At 41.6% G+C, this 25,970-nt stretch overlaps 1 protein-coding gene across 4 annotated transcripts in view; it reads right to left on the bottom strand.

Annotated features, from left to right (window-relative positions):
* Positions 1–25,970, bottom strand: part of TRAF6 (TNF receptor associated factor 6) — a 482,448-nt gene that overhangs the window by 276,237 nt on the left and 180,241 nt on the right. For all 4 annotated transcript variants that reach the window (XM_044082829.1, XM_044082830.1, XM_044082831.1 and 1 more), the window contains one exon: positions 18,346–18,496. In XM_044082829.1, the coding sequence (XP_043938764.1) occupies positions 18,346–18,496 (151 nt within the window). The remainder of the gene's footprint in view (positions 1–18,345; positions 18,497–25,970) is intronic.

Raw genomic sequence — 25,970 nt, 5'->3', positions numbered from 1 at the left:
GCATCTCCCTGCCAGATGGGCCCCCCCAAGCATAGTCTGATGAGTCTGTGGTCAGGGTTTGGGTGGCAGGGGGTAGAATGAATTACAGTCCCTTGTTTTGCTGACAGGCCTCTGCCCACCACAGGAACTCCTGTTGCAAGCAAGGAATGAGAGGCATCATTGTTTCCAGGCTGTGACAATGATGATTCCATAAGCTTTTTGGGTACCATTGAAGTTTCCTCATATGCAGTCTTACATACGGAATTAGTAGAATGCAGAAGCCATGAACCCCAAAGCCTGCAGAATTTTGTCTTGCAGACAGCTGTGTTTTTGTGGCCACTTGTTTGAAGTAGGTTATCAATTGAATTTGTTTGTCTGGCATGAGGTAAGCCCATCTGGGCAGTTTTATTCAAGCTTGCACCCAGGAATGTAATTATTTGAGAGGGTACCAGTTGTGATTTCTTTTCATTTATGGTGTACCATAGGCATGTTAGAAGCCTTTTTATCAATGCCAGATGTTGTAGAAGAGTGTCCTTGTTTTCTGCCTGAATTAGACAATCGTCGAGATAAGGATAAATTTGAATGTTTCTTTGTCTGCAAAATGCAATCACTGGTGCCAAAGGGCAGTGCAGAGAACTGGTAATGCAAATAGCCTGCTTTGAAGTTGAGGTATCTTCTAAAAGATTCCCCGATTGGGATATGCAGGTAAGCTCTTAAGTCTAGAGTTACCAACCAGGCATCCCTGCCTAGCATAGGCAGTAACTGTTGTAGAGTCAGCATATTGAATTTTGGAATGTCCAGGAAGGTATTTAAAATGGATAAGTCCAGAATTGGATGCCATGATTTGTCTTTTCTGGGTACCAGGAAAAGTCTTGAATAAAAACCTTGTCTTTTTTTCCTTTTCTGGTACTGGCTGAATAGCCCCCATATCCATGAGGGGCATGACGTGTTTCTGGGCCTCTGCTCACTGATTTGGAGGCAGATCTGGCCATCCGTTTGGAACTGGCAACGTATGGAAATGAAATCTGTATCCCTGGGATACTATATTTAAGACCCACTTGTCCTGGGTAATTAGATGCCAATTTTGAGCATGAAGTGCTAGTTTTCCCCCAAAGGGGCTGCCAAAAGATTAAGTGCTTGGAAATGGCAGAGGAAAGTCATTGAGACTGTTTACTGTAGGGGGGTGCTTTGCTACTTCCAGATTTGGAGGTGGAAGCACCCCATTGTTTTGTTCTGTAAGTTCCTTGTGACTGAAACCTGGAGCCTTTGGAGTGTCTGGGTTTGACCCGAGTGGCTCTGTTGGGTACTGGAAAGGACAATTCTTAGTAGGCCAGTGCTTACTAAACCTGGGTGGCTGCACTTGCAAGAAATATTTTACAGTTTGCATAGATTTAGCTTTGCCTTCCATCTTTTTCAAAACTTCTTCTGCCTTATTACCAGACTGTCCTGTTGTAAAGGACCATCCAAGCTTGAACATGATCAGGCAGATTTTGCTCCTTGAGCCAAGCATGCCTTCTTATCACAGATCCAGTTACGGCGGCCCTGCAAAAGGCCTCCAAGGAATCAAAACCACATTGCAAAGTATGCTTTCCAACTTGTTCAGCTGAAAGCAATAAATCCTCTAACTATTTTCCACACAATCAGAAATCAACATAATTTTCTGTTGAAGTAAGCCCATGACATGCTGTTGATATTTAAGCATATGAAATTGACAGTTTAAAGCCCTGATTGCCAGGGTTGCAGACATATAAACCTTCTTACCCTATCTATCCAGCACCCTGGAGTCTCTATCATAACACACTTGGGACTCTGTGAAATTGTTTCAGGGTCAGCAGTAGGATTTTTGAAAAGAAACTTGGAGTCGGGAATCCTGTAATATCTGTCTGGCTTACTAGCAGCCGGAGGCAGGGAATCAGGAGCCATGCTGGATTCTGAGAAAACATCAACAATGTCTAAAACAGGAGGAATAGCCAAAGGCTTATGCTGAGGAAGAAGAAAATCCCTAAGCCTCTTTTTGGATTCTGAAAAATCCTGACTCTCCCAATGAAAATGTTCCCTTAAGGTATGCAAAGTTTCTCCAAAAGAAAAATCCTCAGGAGGAGAAGCAGAAGGGATGGATTCTTCTGCATTAGAGTCCTCATAAGAGGGAATAGAAAATTCCTGATCAGAAGAGGAATCAGAAGAAATGGATACCTGATTTGAAGATTGATAATCAGTGCCTTGCCTAGGCCTCTTAGCAGGAGGGGGTTGGGAACCCCAGATCAAGGTAATTAAATCCTCAGCCATTTTGATAATTTGTTTTTTAGGCGCAGGGCCTGAACACATGGCTCATGCGTCGGTTTTTTAGACATAGAAGTCGGTTTTGGCCTTGTTTTTGATGATGGCGTTGGTTTAATATACAAATCTTTAAGCCTGAAAACACCCTCAGAAGCCGGTGCCTGCTCAGCGGCTCCGGAACCATCCAAGGGAGACACATCCGCTGGTTCAATACTTGAAAAAACTCATGGCATACCTGACTCCGAATGGGTCTTGGTAGAGACCTGTGAATCATAAGAGCGGGCATTAGGGGCTGCAAAAGCACCTCAGAGTACCGGCGAACCAGCAACTGGCTTAGGAGAAGCTTCGTCGTCGGTTTTGGACCTAGACTGTCTTTTTCTTTGCGTTTTTTGTGAATTCTGGTAGTCGGAATATTAACAGATGACATTTCAGGATAGTTAAATCTTGAGCCAAAGTATTTAGAAGCAAAAATGTAACGACGCTTAATAGTGCGTTGGTTACATTTAGCACAAAACCGACAGCAAGACACGTTGTGGTCATGGCCTAGGCAAGGAATACAGTACAAATGAAAATCCTTACCAGGTATTTGCTTCCCACAAGTAATACAATTAACTTTTACTGACATTGGTAAGGAGCAAGAAAAAGTTTCCCCAGCGGGGTACTTGGCTTTAGTTTGAAGACTTCGGTTCTGAAACTCAAACAAAAATTTCAGGAGTCGGCCGACCGGCACTTGCGAACTGCTTCTGCTTCTGGCATTGCGCGGCAAGAAAGACTGATTAAAATGGCATCGGCTGCATGTTTTATACTCCTGACGACCTGACGTCATGGAAGAGGAGACAGCAACCAACGCAGGACCCAAGACTTTGTTATTCAGGCCGACTGAGGGCAACCGGCCAGCAGATTGCCCAAATGTAATGACTGCAACAGTGAAACATGAAGCACATCTTGCCATTACACAAAGTACAATGCTTAAACCCAGAAGAACCCTAGAAGAGCCACCAACAGGTTAGGAAGGAAAATAGAAATACCAACTATGGTACTGGAGAAATACCACAAGGATGAGGAGAGAGGGTCATAACAACAATGGTACCCGAAAGTTTACCAACAGGTAGAGAAAGGTAGAAAAAGAAACGAGCTCTAACTGCAATTTAACACAAGAAAGACTAACGTTCAATAAAGGAAGAAATCTCAATGAGTTTTTCACACAAAATATCAAAGTTTTCACTTACCTGAGAGCTCGGCTGAAACGCAACTTTATGGCTACACGGCAAACAAGAACTGGGGTAACAGGGAGAAGGGCATTCTGGGTAGAAGCTTAGCTCGAGAGTTTTTTGGCTGGTGTGAGCTTGCAACAGACAGACTCAGTTCCGAGGGCTCGTAACCGAACCCATCAGTGATGAATGGAAAGATTAAGATCAGGTATTATGGCAACCGGGGAGAAAATCTACTATACCAGGTCAAGTAGTGCACGTGGATCACAACTATTTGGGTGCAAGTTTTAATAGGGGTTACAGTTTATGGATGCTATTAGGAAATGTAAACAACTTTAGCTGAAATATATTCAAAGGATTGAAAATGTTTCTACAAATGGAATGCCGACTTACTAATGCAGAGAAAGTGATGGCTAAATTAAGGTGTACAGAAGAATTCATATTTTCATTTGGCTACGAAGTACTATGACCAGTAGTAATATCCGTTAAGCAAGCAATAATACGCAACAGGTTGTGTTACTGTGTAAATAATGCACAGTCAGGGATGTTCTGAGGCCTGATGCCAGAGACAGAGGGGCCTCTACACCCCTGGAAGTGTTTTATTTACACAACACATAATGGGGAGCATAACTGCTCTTAGAAAATCGGCTACTGTTTTGCATTTTTTTTTTTTATATGCAAGATGGTTCCTCCGCCTAATGTTTCTAACTTGCTGCAGTATGTTGTTGGAGAACTTTACATCTAAAATATGTTTAAGTAATGTGCACACGTAAACTGTGTACATTTAAAAATACATGATTAAACTCAATAAATGTCATCCACTTAAATTTTTATGCCTGCATAACTTTTCCAAAGAAACGTCCAGATTTCCCCCCTTTTTTAAGAAGCATCTTTATCACTTATGACATCATACAGTTATATAAACAAAAACAAACCATACTGACACAGTCTTAGCTGCAAGTATTTTATATCACAGACTGGACTAAATTTTAGTTGCAAATATTATGCATAATTTATAATCTACCCAATTACTGTCAAATATTACATAGCTCATTCAAATCCTGCCTTCTTTTAAACATCATTCCTCCCCTGTATGTACTGTTCCCACAGTTCCCATTTTTTCTATGTAATTTGCTGCTACCCTTTCTAAAAATCCCAGTTCCAGCTGTTCAATTACTATTATTCATTACTTCTAGTACAGATTGTTTAGACTGATTTCCATTTTCTAGTAAATGCTTTTCTGGCTGCTACCACAATTAGACTCAGCAAGGCCTTAATATGTCTAGGCAATTCTGATTCAGTATCTTAACTCAGAAAAATCTTTTTCCTAGTTACAGCAATTTGCTCACCCAGCATCTCTGACAGAGCAGTCTGCAGGGAATCTTTAAAGTCTGTTCCTCAAAATTTGTGTTTTGCTAGCAAGTCACTGGGGGTTGAGGCCACTAAATGACATGCATTTAAATTTCAGACTTCATACTCAACAGAAAATGTATACTAAAACAAATCTTATTCTAGCAACTTTCTAATTTTCTAAAAATCAATATTTAAAATCTGCCCCAATTTTTGTACCTCCCACCCTCATTACTTTAGGCTTTGTCCAGATTTCTTGAGCTAAGAGGTTGCAAGATGTGCACACCTCTTAAAGGAAAGCCACTGCTAAATTGATCACGCTCTCTCGCTTATTTTTGCATGCAAGCATATATACACACACACACACACACACGACAAACATTACACATGTACACAAAACAGACAGTATCCGTTTTAATTTTACACTTGTTAAACAGCAAACGTTCAGCTTAGCAAGTGTGAAGTAATGGTGGCCATTATCTTTTTTACAGTCCGAATTCTACAGCAGCTTAATATGCTGCCATGAAGTGGTGGACTCGTTTTTCAGTGGACATTACAAGTACACTAATGCTCTGCTGGAGAACATTAGCTCGCTAATCAGAGTGGTGATGTACAGGTCGCCCAGTCTCAACTTTATTATAGAAAGTTCTACAAAATAAAGCACTAGTGGTATGACCTAAACTAATAAGGGGCCTTCACACATCTTTTTGATCATACAAGTACTTTAATGGGTGATGCCTGGCATCATAACACTCAAGTTATTGGCACAGCCTCCAAAATAAAACTGGACAGACAGTTCTGTTATGGAAAAAAACTGTTCAGTACATAATAGGCATAAGGCTCGGGAAGTGAATGGGATGTCCTTTTGTCAGAGTTGGGATCACTGAATAACTACAAGAAATAAAATGATGAAAGGATATCTTGTACTGTATATGCTTTATCTTCATTTTCTAAAATAGATATTGGGTAATAGCATGAAAGAGGTAATTCATCACCTGATTTATAAAAACAAATTGACACTATTCAGTTGGAATGTTTACCACAGAAAGCTTCAGTATCAAACAAAGTATCTGAACAGTGCTTTTTAGTCAAGCTCTGTAACTGAAGATTTAACACAATGCTAATTATGGAGAAAATATTCAGACACTATTTATGCTTCTACTGTTAAGTCAGCATTGAGGTATGATCAAAGGTGGTTATTTTTTAATAGAGATCTGTTTCAAGTAGTATATGAAAAAGTGACAACTGTTAATCTTACTAAGGCTACTAAATGACAGAGAAAGGCACAACTGTTAATATTACTAAGGATGCTAAATGGCAGAGGAATTGAGGTACTTTATGAAACCAATACTATAAAAACTAAGGTTATACTGTTTCAAGCATTTAGTTGGTGATGAGTTAATATAATCATTACTGATAAAAAGTTATACAATATTTGAATGCAAAACGGCACACAAAACTAGAAATAGAAGAACACTGCCACGGCAGCTGCAGAGTATAAAAACACAAGAAATTTATTCTATGAAAACTTAAAGCGCTTTTCTTTTTTAGAAGTAAAATATCAAGGTAAAAACCACTTTTAAACAAACCGGTAGTCAAACTACCCAATCATTTACTATGTTACACGTGCAGGGATCCAAATAAAGATATGCACCTTCATATACGTTACTGATTTGGAATGTACCAGCTTACATTAAATCATACAACTAAGCTAAACATACTGCGATAACACAAAATAATAATCTATGGATGTTATGAAGAATATATACACTTGTATAACAATATCAAAAATATATCTAAAATAAATCAAAAAGAACATAGCAAGCTAATGACTGCTACATACTATAAACATAAAAAATGATTACAAAATTAAAACCTAGGCATAAAAACTAGTATAACACTTTTCTGGCTATTCAGCAAGACATCTTTGCAAACTCCTCAATTTTAAAATACTACTAATAGAAAAAGTTTCATTAAGTCCTGGATAATTATAGGCATTAAGCTTAATTTGCCAAAATAATTCTAATTCTTCAAGTTTTAGGGGTATAGGTCCTCCCCTAATACCCTGTGGTATTTGATCTATAGCCATGAACTTGAATTTATAGTCTACATTCAACTGAATATGCTTAGCTAAAGCATTGTCCATTTTTCTTCTACCATTGGCATACTGATGTTCTACATTCCATCACTGAGCCTACTCTCCATTTTGCCAATATAAAATGCAGGACAACATTGGCATTTAGCTAAGTAAACTACTAACCTAGAATTACAGTTGAACCTAAATTTAAGCTTGAAGTGCATACCATTAATGGCAAATCAATTTGTTACCTTGACAAACTTACAGAAATTACAACTTTCACATTTATTCATACCTGTTGTTCTAGGGATACTGTGATGTTGTTCCAACAAATTCTTCAAGTTCTTGCCTCTCCTAAATATTACTTTGGGTGAGCTACCTAGTTTGTTAAATAACATTGGGTTAGTCCTAAAAAGTTCCCAATTTTTCCTGGATAATCTTAATGCAAAGGTGGCTTTGCAGACTAAATGTAGTAGTAAACCTTAATTGGAAGTCGTAAGTACATAGATCTATTGATTCAAACACATTAGGTGTTGCCACAAAGTTAGGTTAGTTTTTATTCAGAAAAATTGGGAACTTTTTAGGACTAACCCAATGTTATTTAAACTAGGTAGCTCACCCAAAGTAATATTTAGGAGAAGCAAGAATCTGAAGAATTTGTTGGAACAACAATGTCACAGTATCCCTAGAACACCTAATATGAATAAATATGAAAATTGTAATTTCTGTAAGCTTGTCGAGGTAGCAAATTGGTTTGCCATTAATGGTCTACACTTCAAGCTTACATTTAGGTTCAACTGTAATTCTAGGTTAGCTTACTTCGCTAAATGCCAATGTTGTCCTGCATTTTATATTGGCAAAACGGAGCGTAGGGTCTGTGATAGAATGTATGAACATCAGTATGCCATTGGTAGAAAAAAAAATGGACAACGCTTTAGCTAAGCATATTCAGTTGAATGTAGACCATAAATTCAAGTTCATGACTATAGATCAAATACCACAGGATATTAGGGGAGGACCTACACCCCTAAAACTTGAATTAGAATTATTTTGGCAAATTAAGCTTAATGCCTATAATTATCCAGGACTTAATGAAACTTGTTCTATTAGTAGTATTTTAAAACTGAGAAGTTTGCAGAGATTATGTCTTACTGAATAGCCAGAAAAGTGTTACACTAGTTTTTATGCCTAGGTTATAATTTTGTAATAATTTTTTATGTTTATAGTATGTAGCAATCACTAGCTTATGTTCTTTTTGATTTTAGATAGATTTTTGTTGATTTTAGATAGATTTTTGATATTGCTATACAAGTGTATATATTCTTCATAACATCCATAGATTATTTTGTGTTGTCACAGTATATTTAGCTTAGTTGTATGATTTAATGTAAGCTGGTATGTTCCAAATCAGTAACGTTTATGAAGGTGCATCTCTAATTAGATCCCTGCACGTGTAACATAGTAAATGATTGGGTAGTTTGACTACCGGTTTGTTTAAAAGTGGTTTGTACCTTCATATTTTACTTCTGAAGAAGTTTGCGTGTCAGCAAAACGAAAAGCGCTTTAAGTTTTCATAGAATACATTTCTTGTGTTTTTATAGTCTGCAGCTGCCATGGCAGTGTTCTTATACAATATTCACTAGCACGGGTATGTCAACTAACGTATGCTTAACGACAACTCAGACAAATACTAGTGAAAATGTAAGAGGAGACTGGTTCATGCTAGCGGAGCTAAATTCGATTTAACTGGGAAGATTTAAAAGGGGAAGATAACACAAATTGAAGTTTGCTTTAATGCCAATGTTAATCATATGAAACCTAGTTTTCCTGCTGGCTGTCTAATGGATACATTAGCTGAAGAGTATGATGACAACTGCATAAAAACTAGCAAGTTCAGCATTTCAGAATTAATTGGGAGTAAAATATAGGTGAAGCACAGTATGTGACTGTTGCACTTTGCAATAGTTTGTTGAAGGGAGGAAATAGTCGAGACTTGAGCTAGGCTACAAACATCTAGAAAACAGTTAAAGATTCTAGGAGAAGCAATTAAGTATAATGGAAAAGAGTGGCAAGGAAACAGGAAATTCTATGCAACATTATACAGCTCAAGGATTACAGATCAGGCATGCTTGCCTACATTCTGATGGACAGTAAGAGAATGCTCACTAGAAGCATCGTTTTAGACAAGCATCACGACATGAGTAGTTTTAATTACACAGAAGAGTCTATATGACAGCAGTAGTAGTATAATGACTGGATCAAACCCATATAAAATCAGTACAAAAAGCGAAGGCATGGTGTAAAACAATTGACATTTAACTCTTTTGGTAAAAGAACTACTTGTAAGTACCAATAAAGACCAATGAAATATGCTTATAACATATCCAACTACAAATACGAGCTTCTAGAGTCTTTAGGATGCTTTAAAAATGTGATTATGCTGTGCAATTTTATATCACTGGGACAAGAATATGGTATTACAATAAAAGGTCTATAATAACTATAAAATTAAACTTTTGAAGTGAGAATAAGAATTTAATTTGTAACAGATGTGAATGAGATGAAGTGATGTGTGCATGTTTTTACAATATAATGTTTTCAAGATCAATAAAGCTGTAAAAGAGAAGGTAAATCCATGAAAATAGAAGTTATGTACTCACCATAATGTTCCATCAGAGTTGTTGCTCATTTGTCTGCAACCGGTGGGACACGGGTCCCACCTATCAGACTCTGACGCATTTCTCCAATATCTGATCCAAGCTCAAACTCCTCCCCTACCCATAATGCCCATCTCCTTCCTCCCCTTCAGATGGAGTTTGCTGCCCCTGAAAGCAACCCAACCTGACACAATGGCTTACTCCCTGACAAAAAAACTCAGATAGTATCAACAGGAATAACAGTTTATGCCAAGGAAAGGGCCATGTGTTATCCAGCCAGACCACCTCACAGCCCATATAAGGCAGAGGGAAGGAGGGAGGGACAGTTGAAGACAAATGAAGAGCAACAACTCAGATGGAATGTTATGGCAAGTACATAACTTCTTTATCGGAAGTTGTCTTTATTTGCTCTTCAACCTGTGGGACAGAGTCCCTAGCTAACAAACACCTGGGAGGCCCTCATGGAAGGATATTCCGTAACACTGCAGAGTCAAAAGATGCCCTACTTCTGGAGAGAAGATCCAACTTATAATGGGAGATGAAGGTATGTGAATATGCCCAGGTAGCCACAGAGCAAATGTCATCCAAGGAAACTCTGGACCAAAATGTGGCTGAAGTAGCCACAGACATAGTAGAATGCGCCTTAACATGACCTGGCGGAGGCACTCCTTTGCTTGAATACGCCAAGAGTACACAATGAAAAATCCAACGAGCAATGGTGACTTTAGATACAGTCTTCCCTAAGCAGGGCTCTGAATAGGAAACGTACAGTTGTGTACCTACCATAAATGTAGATGTTAGAGTGTATTCACTGTTGCAGTCATTACTCTAGGGTCCAGACTCGCATAAATGTCTTTATAGAAACCCTGCTGCTGACCCACAAACTATTTCTCAGGGTCCCAAAGGGGTCAAGGCTTCCACTGCAAAAAACCCTATCCCCTCTGATAGGGATTCTTTTCAGATACCATTGTAGTTTCCTCATATGCAGTCTGGCATATGGAATTAGTAGAATGAAGGATGCCACGAAGCCCAAAGCTTGCAGAATTTTTCTTGCAGATAACTGGGTCTTTGTAGCCAACACTTTGAAGTAAGAAGTCAGTTGCCTTTGTTTGTCTGGCGTGAGATAAGCCATCTGGGCAGTTGTATTTAAGCTTGCACCCAGGAATATTATCTCTTGAGAGGGTACTAGTTTTGATTTCTTTTCGTTTACTGTGTACACTAGGCAAATTAGTAATCTTTTTACAAACGCCAGATGCTTTAGTAGAATGTTCTTGTTCTCTGCTTGAATAAGGCAGTCGTCCAAGTAAGGATATATTTGAAATCCTCTTTGTCTGCAAAATGCAATTACTGGTGCCAGGCATTTTGAGAAAACCCTGGGCGCAGTAGATAAGCCAAAGGGCAGTGCAAAGAATTAGTAATGCATTGAGCCAGCTATGAATCTGAGGTATCTTCTGCAAGATTGTCTGATTGGGACATGCAGGTATGCCTCTTTTAGGTCCAAAGTTACGAGCCAAGCCTTCTTGCCCAGCATGGGCAGCAGCTGCTGCAGAGTCAACATTGTGAATTTTGGAAAATCCAGAAATGTGTTTAGAATAGACAGGTCAAGTATTGGTCTCCAGGCTTTGGCCTTTCTGGACACCAAGAAAAGCCTCGAGTAAAACCTTGTCCCTGCTCTTGTTGTGGTACTCGCTGAATGGCCCTCGTGTTCATGAGGGATAAAACTTGCTTTTGTGCCTCTGCCCATTGATTGTGTGGCAGGTCTGGCATATCTTTTGCCTTTGGCAGGGTGTGAAAGTGGAACCTGTAGCCCTGAGACACTATGTTCAAGACTATTTGTCCAGGGTGATCATGTGCCAATTTTGTTGAAAAAGTGCTAGTTTTCCCCCTAATGGGGCTGCCAAAAGATAAGTGCTTGGTTCTGGCAGAGTAAAGTCATTGGGACCGTTTCCTGTATGGCTGTGATTTGTCTTCTCCACTTTTGGAGGTAGAAGCACCCCATTGTTTAGACCTGTATGAACCTTGGGGCTGGAATCTGCCTCTGGGGCATCTGTATCTGCCTCTTTGTGGCCTGCTTGACACTGAAAAGGACCAATTCTTTGTAGGCCAGTTCCTGCTAAATCTGGGTGGCTGCACCTGTAAGAAATCCTTAACTGTCTGCATAGATTTCGCTTTGTCCTCCATTTTCTTCAATACCTCTTCTGCTTTAACACCAAACAAAGTATCATGCTGTAATGAAGCATCTAATAATTTTGCTTTAACATGATCAGGCAGATTCTGTTCCTTTAACCAAGCATGTCGCCTAATGACAGAACCCGTAACAGCGGCCCTGCAAGAGGCCTCCAGAAAATCAAAACCACATTGCAAAGTATGCTTTCCCACTTGTTCAGTTGCATGCAATAAATCCTGCATATCTTTGTTTTCTGCACATTCAGAATTTGTTGACATTTTCTGTTTAAGCAATGACAATAAGTATTGCTGATATTTAAGCATATGAAATTGACAATTTAAAACTCTCACAGCCAAAGTAGCAGAAGTGTAAACCTTTTTCCCCCCATCTGTCCAGAACCCTAGAATCCCTATCAGAGGGGATAGGGTTTTTTGCAGTGGAAGCCTTGACCCCTTTGGGACCCTGAGAAATAGTTTCTGGGTCAGCAGATGGGTTTTTATAAAGAAATTTATGCGAGTCTGGAACCCTAGAGTAATGACTACAACAGTGAAACATGATGAACATCAAAGTTGATCAGACTTGCAGAAGGCCTTTGCTAGATGCAAGTAAAAACATAACTGTCTACAAACTTCCAGCAGGTGCAATTTATACTCTCCCTTATTCTGAAAGTTTGGAAAGAAGACAGGGAGATTGATAACCTGATCGATGTTTGATTCTGAGGCACTCTGGGCAGAAAGGAAGGATTAGTGCGCAAGGAAACTCTGTCTTTATGGAAGATCATGCAAGGGGACTTAAATTGATAAGGCCTGAAGCTCAGACACCCTTTTAGCTGAAGTAATAGCAATCAGGAAGGCTGTCTTGTAAGACTGGAATGTAGATCCCCTGAAGCAGCGGGTTCAAAAGTGGAAGAAACCAAGGCTTGAAGGCCAAAGTAAGGTCCAAGGAAGTGCAGGATCCTTGATCAGTGGCCTAAGAAGAATAGTACCCCTCAAAAAGGCTTTGTAGAGCTTAGAATAGGCTAGAGAAGTTGAATTATCTCCTATGTGGAAATTAGAAATAGGTGCCAACTGAACTTTAATTGTAGAGAAACTAGCACTCTCCTGAAAGATGCTTGCCAAAACCTACAAGATAATAGGAACCGGAGCAGTGAAAGGATCCAAATCCCGTTGAGCTGCCCAAATTGAGAAAGGCTTCCACTTACTGGAATAGACCTTCCTCATAGAAAATCTATGAGACGCTACCAAAATTTTCTTAACTGGAGAAGATAACCAGGGAGTCCTAACTATCATGGGAACTGGAGCAGCCAAGCAGTGAGCTTCAGACTGGCCAGACCTGGATATGAGATCTCTGAGGGATGTGAAATCAGATCCAGAACCAGATCCAACTTCCAGGGAGGACACACTACATGAGACTACAGAGAAGGAGCCATTGTGCTTTCTGAATGGGTTTAGAAAAATCAGGGGAAGAGGAGGATAAGCACAGAGAAGATTGGAGGGACAAGCATGAACTAGAGCATCTCTGGGGTGCTCAGAGCTAAAACTCACTGCACTTCACGGTGGAAGGAGAGACATCTCTGGGGTGCTCAGAGCTAAAACTCACTGCACTTCACAGTGGAAGGAGAGACAAGATCATCGAAGCAAGGCTGACCCCAGTTTAGAAAGACCTGCTTTGCTACTGAAGGACTCCCGAGACCACTCATAGGGCATCAGGATAGACCTGCATAGCCTGTCTGCTAGAACACTGGCCCTCCCCAGAATGTGCGTTGCCACCAGAAAATGGACGGCGGAGATCGCCCACTCCCACAATCTCATGGCTTCATGCGAAAGGTGATAAGACCTGGTTCCCCCCTGTTTGTTGATGTATCAGATGACCGGCATACTGTCTGGCAATCATCCCTAGGAGAAGATGGGCATGAAGAGCTTGCAGAGCCAATAGGACCGCCCTCATATCCAGGAGGTTGATATGCAACTGGGTCTCCAGGGAGGACCACGTGCCTTGAACTCTCTGTCCCAAGCAATGCTTCCTCACCTGAGCAGGGAGGCCATCCATGGTCACAGTGATCAGAGGGGTGGGGAGAATAAACAGGCAACCATGAAGACGTTCTGGGGACTGAATCCATCAAAGAAGAGAATCTCTGCATGCCTGGGACAGACTAACAGGATGTGACAGCACTAGATCCAGAAAAGACCACTGGACTTCGCAGAGTCCACTGGAGCACCCTCATGTGTAATCAAGCTGTGGGGACGAGGGTGATCATGGCCACCATGGACCTCAATCCCCTTAAAACCAACTCTGCTGGAGGAGATGGAACTTGAAAAATGTGCAAGACATTATGTTTGAGGGTGTGAAGTCTGTCGGATGTCAGGAAGGCCTTGATCTGAATAGTGTCCAACCAGGCTCCGATGAAATCCAAAATGTGAGCCAGGTGTAAGAGAGATTTCTTGAGATGGATGGTGATGCCCAGCTGGTGGGCAGTTTGGATGAGCAAGTCCCGGGTTTGGCAGACTAAGCCTGGAGGGGACGGAGAGGAGCCTATCGTCTATGTAAAGGAAGACCTGGAAGCCATGCAGCCGCAGGTGAGCTCCACCGCCATAACTTTGGTGAACACCTTCGGGGCTGTGGTGAGACCAAAGGGTAGCGCGCTGAACTGGTAATGATTGACCCCCAGCCCAAAGTGGAGAAACCTCCAAGAGTGTCTGTCCATTTTGATGTGAGAGTATGCATCTTGAAGGTCTACTAAGCACATCCAATATTTCTCCTGCAAAAAGGGCAAGATAGAGTGGAGTGTGACCATCCGGAATTTTGTCTTGGCAACTAACTGACTCAGGGTAGAGAGATCCAGAATTGGCCTTAAGTCCCCCATTTTCTTTGGCACCAAAAAGAATCTGGAATAGATCCCTAATCCAGACTGGTCTGGGGGGGATGGGGTGGATGACTTGTTTTTCTAGCAGCTTGGAAATTTCCTGTGCTGCTGCCTCCCCTTTGCGCATGGGGAACTTCCAAGAGGAACCTGGCCTGACTTGGCCTTTGAAAGAAGGGGATTTAATATCCTCTGGATATCCTATGATTCGCAACACCTACTGATTGTCTGTAACTGACTCAGAGGTTGATGGGTGTAGGGCGAGTCTACCCCCGGACTGCCTCCAGAGACGAGCAGCCGGACAACCCTTCAGGGCTGTTGCATTGGCATTGGCCTGTCCAAGAATGAATCCTGAGACCCTTGACTGTCAAAACCCCCTCTGCCTTTGGAGGAGGGCGAGTCTACAGTATCCTGGGAATAACCCTGAGACTTCCGGAACTACATTTTCTTTACCCTCCGCGGATTCCTGGAGAAGGTTTGTTGAGGGGCTGAGAAGTGGATTCCGACAGCAGACAGTCTTCACATCCTTCTCACTCTGGACCAGTGTGTCCCATACCACCTTTCTAAAGGGTGTGGAACCATCGCACGGGGCATTTGTAAAAGATGTCTTGAAGGGCTCAGAGAAGGTACAAAGCTGGAGCCAGGCATGACACCTGATGGCAATGCCTGCCCCAGCAGCTCTAGTAGCCACATAGAGATATTGGCAATGGAGGCAAGGGTGGCCATTCGAGAGGAGAAAACCTTCTTATCCTCCACCGACACGGACCCTGGGGTAGACTCTGCGACCTCCCTCAACCGGGTCTCACTGAAGCCTAATAACGTGTGCCATATAGTTCAGAGCATGCACAGTGAATGTGGCTGAAAAGTAGGCCCACTTCCCAAAAACTAGACTCTCTGGTGGGTGGACCACAGAGCTCTCCTGTACGAGGTCCTTCTTGGTGACCTCCGCCACCACTATAGCATAGACAAGAGGTCCCTTTGTACAATGTGGCTTGTCTGTGGGGGCAGTGAGGACCTTATCAGGGTGCTTGGGAATAGGGTCCACCATGTCGGGCTCCTTCCAGGCCCGAGATGTCACAAGACCCACCAGAGGATACGCAGAAGGGGACACCCAGGAAGTAGAGGGTCCTGCGCCAAATGCCTCCAGCATCACAGACTCATCAGGGTTGGGTTTTTGGACAGACAACCCCCTGCACTGTCGCAGGACCTCCATGACGTCTCCAAATCAGACATCCTCTGGGGATGATCTGGAGGAACCCTCCCCTTCCCCCAAGTCAATGTCTTCCATGACAGACTGACGGGGAGTCTGTGTGCCTCCTTTTACATGTATGTTTTTGAGAAACCTCTGGGAAGACTTAAAAACAAGCTCCTGTGGCAGAGAGGCAGCAGGCTGTCCCCGGAGGTAACAGGATGGCAGAATCCAGACCAGAAACAGTGGGTGCCAGGATGAATTCCAAAAGAAGAGATAGTCAAAGGTCTTGATGGGATCGAGAGAACGGCCTCCACCACATTAAAGGCAGAAGGAGAACAAACCGCCCGAATTGGGGCTACAGACTGGTCCATAAACCTCTGGATAAACGGGGGGGGGGGGGGGCTGAGCCAAACTTCCAAGCACCAATACTCTGAATGAAAGGCTCTGCTTTGAAAAACTCAGAGCTGAAACTATCCCCTTGGATCTGGTGCAGAGGCTACGGCGCCAAGAGCCGGACAGATTCAAGCTAATCGAATCAGACTTGCTCAAGGTAATAGCTGGCATCGAGGGGCCTCAAATCCGATGACTCTGAAACCAGGGATCAGACTGGAGAAGTAATTGGGATGAAGGCAGAAAGCATCTCCCCGAACTCCAGAGGGAGAGGGGGCAACCAAGACTCCCATCTGTATCTGGGAGGAGACGAATCTCATCATCTTGTCCACCTCGGCTTTGGAAAAGCTGCGAGTGGATCTGGAGGAAGAGGCCATTGACACCGGCCTAGAGAGGTGGTGAGGTGACATCAACGCAGGGGAACGGCTCTGAAGCACCTCTGGCTCCGGGATGAAATGAGGGGAATTGAGGCAGGGAGATTCAATACTCGGTGTTGTGCAGAGCTTGACTGGTGTTCCCTGCTGAGGAACTGCGGTCCGGGGACTGCTTCCTCGGCCTGTCCTTATGTTTGTGCATATCTCTATCCCAGGTCCTCTTAGCAGGAGGTTGAGCCCCAGAGGCTGGGGTGGAGAGTAGTAGTAGTAGCTGTGGTAGAAGTAGAAGAGGTGGCCTGGGCCCCAGAGGTAGGGAGGGAGAAGGCCTTTAAGAATAAGCTTATTCCTCCTGTCGATCAATGCATACAGATTGAAGCCCACGCAGATCGAGCAGGAGGAATCAAGATGGGCAACCCCTAGACACTCAACACAGTGTGGCCATTAGCTGGGGAAAGCTTATGGTCACACTCCATGTATTTTCAAAAACCAGGCTTGGGAATCTCTGACATGGTCAAAACAGAGAGAGGCCCAAAGAGAAGAAAACACACACACCTAGTGACAGAACAGTACGTTTTTTTTTTTTTTTGAACCCACGCGAAATGGGAGGTGACAGGAATGATATAAAAAAAACTATATATATATATATATATATATATATATATATATATATATATATATATATATATATATATATATATACACACAAGTACTGTTAGACAGAAAGAAGATCTAAAGCAGAAAAATTATTATCCTAAATCAGCTTATAGCAATGGATCATGATGCTTACAAAAGTGCTGAAAGGAGGAGACAGGGGCATTATGGGTAGGGAAGGAGCTTGGAGCTCGGATCAGATGTTGGAGAAATGCAGATGAGTCAGATCTGTGCTGGATCCCTGTCCCACAGGTTGAACAGCAAACAGACAACTTCAGATGCCATGTTACTAACAGCACTCTCTCTCTCCACTAGCACATTTACCTGGTAACGAGTGACTTCTAAAAACAATCTTACCCCCCCGCAATAAAAAACCTCCTCCAAAGGTGGTGGCAAGACAGCAAATACCATCTGATCTCGGGCTGCTGAAGTTAAGGTACCAGTCAAAAATACTAAGGACTAAACAAAATAGCCCTATTTCAAAAATGTTCTTAGAAGTCTTCACAGGAGTTTAGAAGCAAATGTTACAATGAAATAAAGCTTACTTGCCCTCAAGCAAAAGGTGCTATAATAAAAATTCAGCCCCTTCTCCAAGCGATTCTCAGCTTTTCTGTTACTAGCCACACTGGAGAAAGCTAGCAGGACTCTGTAAACATTTCTACATACCAGTAATTACTCCAAGAAAAGCAAAAAAAAAATGTGGAGGGAGCACACCTCAAATTTAAATATTCTCAGAGGGTACAATCAAAATGTACACATTTTCAGCATGACCATCACACTACCTTTTCCAAAGTCCTAGAGACAGTGTAACAGCTATTTTGTTTTCTTGACCATTAAAAACCAGGAAAGGACACAAAGACGCATGTCACCACCACACTGCAAGTTATACATCAGACTCAGCAAATTCCTCATTACTTTGCCCTACTTACGAGATGCACTTTGGAACCTACACAGGTCATGATACTGTAGTATGCTTCTGTATGAGAAACTTCCAACATGTTTCAATCTATACAATTTTTAAATTCACTATACATTTTTCCTTCATATTATAAAATCTTCTCTCCTAATGTAAAAATGAACAGAAAATCAGATTAATCTATCAACATTAGATTCTCAAAGAAAGACAAAAGAAACAGGAAAGAAAGAAAATATTCACCAACCTCCAAATGTCTTAACTCCATTTTCTGAAGGCAACCTTTATTGGGGCATTTTACTGTTAAAGACAGGATTTCTCTTTTTGCAAAGTTGTCTGGGAAAAGATGGTTTTCCAAAAGTATTTCATTGTCAATTGGGCACTTTGGGCCTGCATCTCTGAAGACAAAAAATAAATAAATAAATTAAACTACTAATACCAAACAATTTAAACAGCACAGCTGTGTTTAACACAGCTTAGTTCAACATATAGTAATTCAGTCAACAAAAAGAAGCAACAGCAGTTAGAAGCAGGCATCTATACCACAGACTACAAACAACAAAAGCATCCAACCACGGAGCTTCCAGAGAGACCACAACAGACACCTAGCTGGAAATGTAATGTAAATGTACTTTTAAGAAAAAAAACAATCACAATTAGGAAGAAAAATACGTTAGACATTCAATGAAAAAAGTGATACCAAGCAGGAGAAAAATTATACATATGCACTTAACCTTAATGAAAAACCTGTATTAGGTCATCCATCCTTGAAAAAGCAAAATATGTGCTGTAAGCATCAGGACAGCATGACAAATAAAACTTTGCCAAGCTGCTTGAAACCCTTTCCTTAACCACGCATCATAAATGCCCATCTCTCCAGATCTGCTGGAAGCACTTAAGTGCAGCAAAAAGAAAGCAGAGGAGAATATTTTATAAATTGATCAATTCCTGCCCTCCCTTAAACCTCACTCCTACAAAACATTATTCTGCAAGCATTCTTCCCACAATTCCGATTCTTCTATGCAATTTGCTCCTACCCTTTTCTAAAGACCCGACTTTCAGTTCTTTCACCTCTGTTACAGTAATATATACTTCCATTTTCTGCTAACCGTTTTATTGAATGCCACTAGAATTAAACTTGACAAGGCCTTACTGTACCTAGACAATTCAGCTCCTGCATCCCAGCTCGATTCCTTAGTTAACGGCCAATTTCATTTCTCACCCAATATTTCTGACAGACTACTCTGTAATTAACGTCTGCCAGCTCAGACTCCCCAAAAACTATGCTTTAAGTTACCTCTTTCTTCCCCATCATACCTCCAACATCTGCCATCTACCAAAGGAAAAACTGTTTGGATTTTGCTTGGGGTATAAAAAACACCTATGCAAACACTTCCAAGCAAAAACACCAAATCTTTTAGACTTTGCTGCACATCTGGGAGTCATACGCATGTCCTCCCATTATTTCCTTGTGAATTGCTTATCCAATCACTATTCTCAATCTTTTCTAAATTTCTCTGATTGATTCCTATAGTTAACATGCAGTATTTTATATGCCCTACTAATTATCCCTTTAACAGCAGCTTCTGTTCCATATTCCATTAAAAACTCTACTAGAGGCAGGCCTTTCACTTAGGATTCCCCCATTCTTTTCTCTTTGCCTATACTCCCATATCAATCCCTGATAAGGGAAGGCAGTGTCTAGCCTGTTGTCAAAATTACTTACTTCTTCCTATTCGGTTACCTTTCCTTCAATAGCATTTGCTCTCAGCACCTTGGTTCCTTTGACAGTTTTCTCCAGTACATTTCTGCCTCCATCTTGCCTACACTCTGTACCCCTAATTGCAGTCATCCCTATAGGCAAAATTTCTTTACTCCATTTTTCACATTGGCTTAGTTCTTACAATACTTTGCTACTTAATGTGTGTGTGGCTGCTGTTATCTCCTTAAGGATCTGCATTCAAAATCCCACTCCCATTTCCTGAATTTCCCCTGTTTAATCATCCCTTTCCACTTTGAATTACAGTTTTAGGTAAAGGATATTTGTGTAGCTCTAAAATATCCCTTCAATTCAGCAATCTAATCCATCTTGTTCTAATAAAGGATCAACTTATCCTAACTGACCATTACCCTTTTCCCCTCCCAGATAACTCTTTACTACAGTCTACAACTTCTGCTCTGGTTGGTAAATCATGCCTGACATATATCTATCTATATATATCTATCTATCTATATATATATATATATATATATATATATATATATATATATATATATATATATATATATATATGAAAATAAAAGGGATTAAAAGCTTTTTCACTGCTTACTTCTATCAAGAGCCATAAAAAGAGCTTCCAGTTTCTCAGTTTTTGTATCATCTTTTTAGTCTCTTCCCACAGATCCTTAACTGCCATAACAGAATCCTTTATAATCCATTGTGTAAAATAATTCATTTTACCGTGTCCTCATATATACAGGTATTGCTGGAGCAATTTATAAGCAGATAAAGAGATTAGACTTTGTTTTATCTTCATTAAATTACATATCTTGGAAAGACTTGAAACTCTCTGGGGATGCTCCACAACACTGATGTCTTTTTCTGGTTTTATCAAGTATAAAATAATACTGTTTGCAAACAAAGCCAATTTTTATTGATAACCATTTGCAAATAAAGCCAATTTAAAGCCGTATCAATCACATCTTTGAATTTCCAAGTCCCTTATTTTCTTTGCCAACGGCTCTAAATACAAAGCAGATAAGAGAAGGAAGACACCCCTGCCTGGTTACTCTGTTCAGACTCGTCAGAAAAGAACCCTTCACCACTTTAATTTTTTGCCTCAGATTACTCATATACCCCCCCCTGATTAACCTTAGTATTGTATCACGGAATGCAATTGCTTCTCTTGCCCTACTCCCAGCTTACTCTGTTGAATGCTTTCTCTGCATCAAGCAACAGCAGCAGTATGTTCTTACACAATGCTTCCCATCATCGCCCTAATGTTGTCAAATTTTGCCTCCCCTCCCCTTCCCAAAACACACTCTGATCCATATCCATCAGTTTTGGCAACACCTTTGCCATTCTTTACTATAGACAAAACTTTATAATCATTTTTTAAAAATTGAAATGGGAACATATGGAGCTGGATCCTTATCGTCTTTAGGTATTGCAGCCATCTCAGCTTTCATTCAGGATGCTGGTTCTTCTTTTTACAATACTGTTAACAAAAACTTCCAAATCTGTATAACTTTCTTCCCTTTAGCTTCCACACTTCCACAGAAATATCATTTGATAATTGACTGTACACCACTATTTTTATATCGTATCCTCCTATCTTAACTGTTAATTGTTAATTGTTGAGACTCATCTACGTCTAATCTTGACGTACTTAAAAGTCTTCAGCAATATTTAAAATGTTTTTTTTTTATTTCCACATTTCTCTGCTTCACACATTTTCATAAAATTTCCAAATTATCTTTAATATCTCCACAGGATCTCTTTTTTTTTTCTTATTACAGGCTCCTTAAGTTTGGCAACAAGCCTTTCACTTTCTGTTGCATAAGCCATTCTGCTAAATGTTTTTGTGCTCTGGGGCTGTCAAAAAAAAGCAGCTGCTTAACTGCAATCTTTTCTAAACTCATGAGTATTATAGTACAGTTTTGTACCTACCATAAATGTAGATGTTCGAGTGCTAATACAGCTGCAGTAATCACAGATGGGTTTTCTGCCGTCAGGCGGGTCCTCGGTCGGCCGAATTCCAAAGTCTAGGTCCGGCGTCAGTTGTTGTCGCTTTCTCTCCTGACGTCAGTGAGGCAGGGGTATACAAGACACAGCAGACGCCATGTTCTTCAGTCTTTCTTGCCCCAGATGTCAGGTGCCCTCAGAAGGAAGGCAATACATAAATTATATTTATATACATGCAATGCAATATAATCCAAAATCAGTAGTTGCAAGCAAATATACCATAGAAGGATAACCCAATCAGGTTGTATGAAAAGGGGTTAGGCCCTAGGCCTTTACCAAGAGGGGAAAGGAGGGAGGGAAAACTGTACTGCAGCTGTATTAGCACTCGAACATCTACATTTATGGTAGGTACAAAACTGTACTATGTTCATCGTGCATACAGCTGCAGTAATCACAGATGGGTAGAATCCCAAAGCTACGCACAGGGTGGTAGGCACTAGGTGGAACTGGGATGAGCCAGAATGCCCTGCAACACAGCAGTGGCAAAGCCTGCTCTAGTTTTGGAATATAAAGGCAGGTGGTAGTGTTTTGTGAAGGTATGCACAGAACTCCAAGTGGCTGCCTCCAAAATATCTTTGGTAGGAACTCCTCTGAGGAAGGCTGTAGAGGTAGCTGTGGCCCTGGTGGAGTGGTATCTGATACCTGTAGGGACAGATTTTCCATGATAGGAATAACAAAACCGTATGCAATGGCCTATCCATTTTGAAATTGTCTGTTTGGTAACTGGCTTCCCTTGAGCCCCTACAGCATAGGACACAAAAAGTTGTTCTGATTTCCTGAAGGGCTTTGTTCTGTCCAAATAATAACGTAGCTGCCTATGGATGTCTAAGGAGTGTAGCAGCCTTTCCCCTTTGTTTTGAGGATTGGGGTAAAAGGTAGGCAAGTGTATGGCTTGATTTAAAGCTACCCTGGATACCACTTTAGGCATAAATGACGGGTTGGTTCGAAGGGAAACCCTGTCCTGATGGAAGATGAGAAAGGGCTGCACAGCCATGAGGGCTTGTAGTTCCGAAACCCTACGAGCTGAGGTAATGGCCAGAAGGAAAGCTGTTTTCTAGGATAAATATTGCAAATCTGTTGAGGCAGCTGGTTCAAAGGGAGGCAATGTTAATTTTTCTAGAATGTAATTAAGATCCCAGGCTGGTATTGGTTGGTTCCTTGGTGGTCTTATATTCTTAGCCCCTCTGAGGAACTGTCTTAAGAGTGGGTGAGAGAATAAGGGTGGATCCGTGTTGAATTCCGCAGAAATGGCTGAGGCATGGATTTTTATGGAGGAAAATGAAAGTCCACTGTTCAGCAGCTCAGCTAGATACTGTAAAACCGGAGGCAAATTCAGTTTTCTAGGGTCCTGGCCTTTTTTCTCATTCCAGGAGCAAAACCGGAGGCAAATTCAGTTTTCTAGGGTCCTGGCCTTTTTTCTCATTCCAGGAGCAAAACCGTTTCCATTTTGCGGAGTAAGCCTTTCTAGTAGATGGCCTTCTGGCCTCCAAAATGACATCCTGCACCTCTTTGGGGAGTAGGGCCTGTTGTGGTGTTGAGGAATTTTCCATGCAGCGAGATTGAGTGTTTTCAGCTGACTGAAGAGTTTTGTAGCTGTGCTGAGTCAGCAGAAGAGGCATTAGAGGTAGGGACCAGGGAGGAGTATGTGTTAGGCTCCTCAGGAGTGGGTACCAGTGTTGCCTTGGCCAGTTTGGAGCAATCAGCATCATCTTCGGTCTGTCTGCTCTTCCTTTCAAGAGCACCTTGGGTAGAAGAGGCAGAGGTGGGAAAGCATAAACTGTCCATGCTGTCCAACTAAATGAAAGGGCGTCCACTCTCCAGGTCTTTGGATGAAAGGTCCTTGAACAAAACTTTTCCAATTGATGATTCCTGTGGGAGGCTAAGAGATCTAGGTCTGGCCTCCCCCACGCTTGGATTATCTTTGTAAACACTTGAGGATGCAACTTCCATTCGTGTGGATCTGTCATATTTCTGCTTAGATTGTCTGCCAGCGTGTTTTCCAAACCTGGCAAGAACTGTGCTTGAAGTTCGATTTGCCATTCCAGAGCCAAGTTCCAAAGTGTCATGGCTAGTCTGCACAGGGGGTATGAATGTGTTCCTCCTTGCTTGTTTATGTACCACATTACTGTGGTGTTGTCTGTTCTTATCAGTAATTGTCCTGGATGCAGGAGGTCCTTGAAAGCTGTAATTGCATTTATCACTGCTAGCATTTCTTTTTGATTGATGTGAAGGTGCTTTTCCTTTTGGGACCATTTGCCCTGAATACACCTGTCTGTCATGTGCGCCCCCCAGGCGTAGAGGCGTCTGTTGTGATGACTTGATTTGCTTGAGGCTTGCAGAATGGGAGACCTGTGTTTGTTTGACATGCTTGGGCCCACCATAGAAATTCCTTTTGCAAACATGGAATTATTGGTATTATTGTTTCCAAACTGTGGCTGTGTTGAGACCATAGGTTTTTTTAGGTACCATTGAAGTTTCCTCATATGCAACTTTGCACATGGGATTAAAAGAATGCAAGATGCCATGAAGCCCAGAGCCTGCAGGATTTTCCTTGCAGTGAGCCTGGTACATTTTGCTAGTATTCTGAAGTACTGAGTTAGTTGCCCCTGTTTTTCTGGCGTAAGATAGGCCATCTGGGTGTTTGTGTCCAAGTTGGCACCCAGTAAAGTTATTTTCTGAGATGGTGTTAGCCTGGATTTCTCTTTGTTGATTGTGTATCCCAGAGAATGCAGGAACCGTGTTACATAAGCCAGATGTTCCAGAAGTATGTGCTTGTTGTCCGCTTGGATCAGGCAGTCGTCCAAATAAGGGTAAATCTGTATCCCTTAAAGTCTGCAGTAGGCAATTACTGATGCCAGGCATTTCGTGAATACTCTGGGCGCAGTAGATAAGCCAAAGGGCAATGCAGAGAATTGATAGTGGATTGAACCTGCAAGAAATCTGAGGTATCTTCTGCAGCTTTGTCTGATTGGGACATGCAGGTATGCCTCCTTGAGGTCCAATGTTACCAGCCAAAACTCCTTGCCCAGCATGGGAAGAAGCTGCTGTAATGTGAGCATCCTGAATTTTGGTACGAGTAAGAATGTGTTTAGGATGGATAAGTCCAAAATGGGTCTCCAGTCTGTTCCTTTCCTTGGTACCAGAAAGTCTGTAATAAAAACCTTGACCTTGTTCGTGAGTAGGTACCTCTTGAATAGCTCTCATGTCTATGAGCTTTGAAATTTGTAGTTGTGCCTCTGCCCTTTGATTGTGTGGCAGGTTTGGCATGCCTCTCATTTTTGGAAGAGTGTGGAAATGAAATCTGTAGCCTCTGTTTAGAGCGTCCAGGATCCATTTGTCTGTTGTGACAATATGCCAATTTCTTGTAAATAATGCCAGCTTTCCTCCCAAGGGTGCTGCCAGCTGAGACTTGCTTGGCATGGAAAGGAGGGAGTCATTGGGTTTGTTTCCTGTATTGTTGTGCACCGTCTTCGCCACCTCTTGGTGCTGGAGTTTGCCATTGCCTGCCTCTATATGATCCTTGTGATTGTCCTCTGTCCCTTGTGCGCCTGTATCTACCTCTTTGGGGCTTGTCCGTGGCTGGAAAGGACCAGTTTTTAGAAGGCCAATTTCTGCTAAAACGTGGTGGTTGAACCTGTAGAAAAGCTTTGACAGTTTGCATAGATTTGGCTTTTTTTTCCATTTTCCATAATATCTCCTCAGCATTAGTACCAAACAGCACATCCTTTTGTAAAGGAGCATCTAGAAGTTTAGCTTTCACATGATCAGGCAAGCTTTGTTCCCTAAGCCAGGCATGTCTACAAATGACTGATCCTGTAACAGCAGCTCTACTTGAGGCCTCTAGGGCATCATAGCCACATTGTAAAGTGTGTTTACCCACTTGTTCTGCACTATGCATCATATCCTGCAACTCCTTCAAATCTGGTTGTTCAGGTTGAGACATTTTATTCCTTAATTGTGATAACAGAAACTGCTGATATTTAAGCATATGAAACTGACAATTTAAGGCCCTCACGGCTAGGGTGGCCGAGGTTTATACCTTTTTACCCCACCTCTCTAAGAATCTTGACTCTCTTTCGGAAGGTAGTGGATTCTTAGCAGTAGAGGCCTTCATTCCCTTGGGGCCT

This window comes from Protopterus annectens, chromosome 9.part0 (assembly GCF_019279795.1).
Source record: "Protopterus annectens isolate FY-2018-M chromosome 9.part0, PAN1.0, whole genome shotgun sequence".
NCBI lineage: Eukaryota > Metazoa > Chordata > Ceratodontiformes > Protopteridae > Protopterus > Protopterus annectens.
Note: the sequence above shows the minus strand (reverse complement) of the source record. Positions and strands in the feature narration are given on the sequence as shown.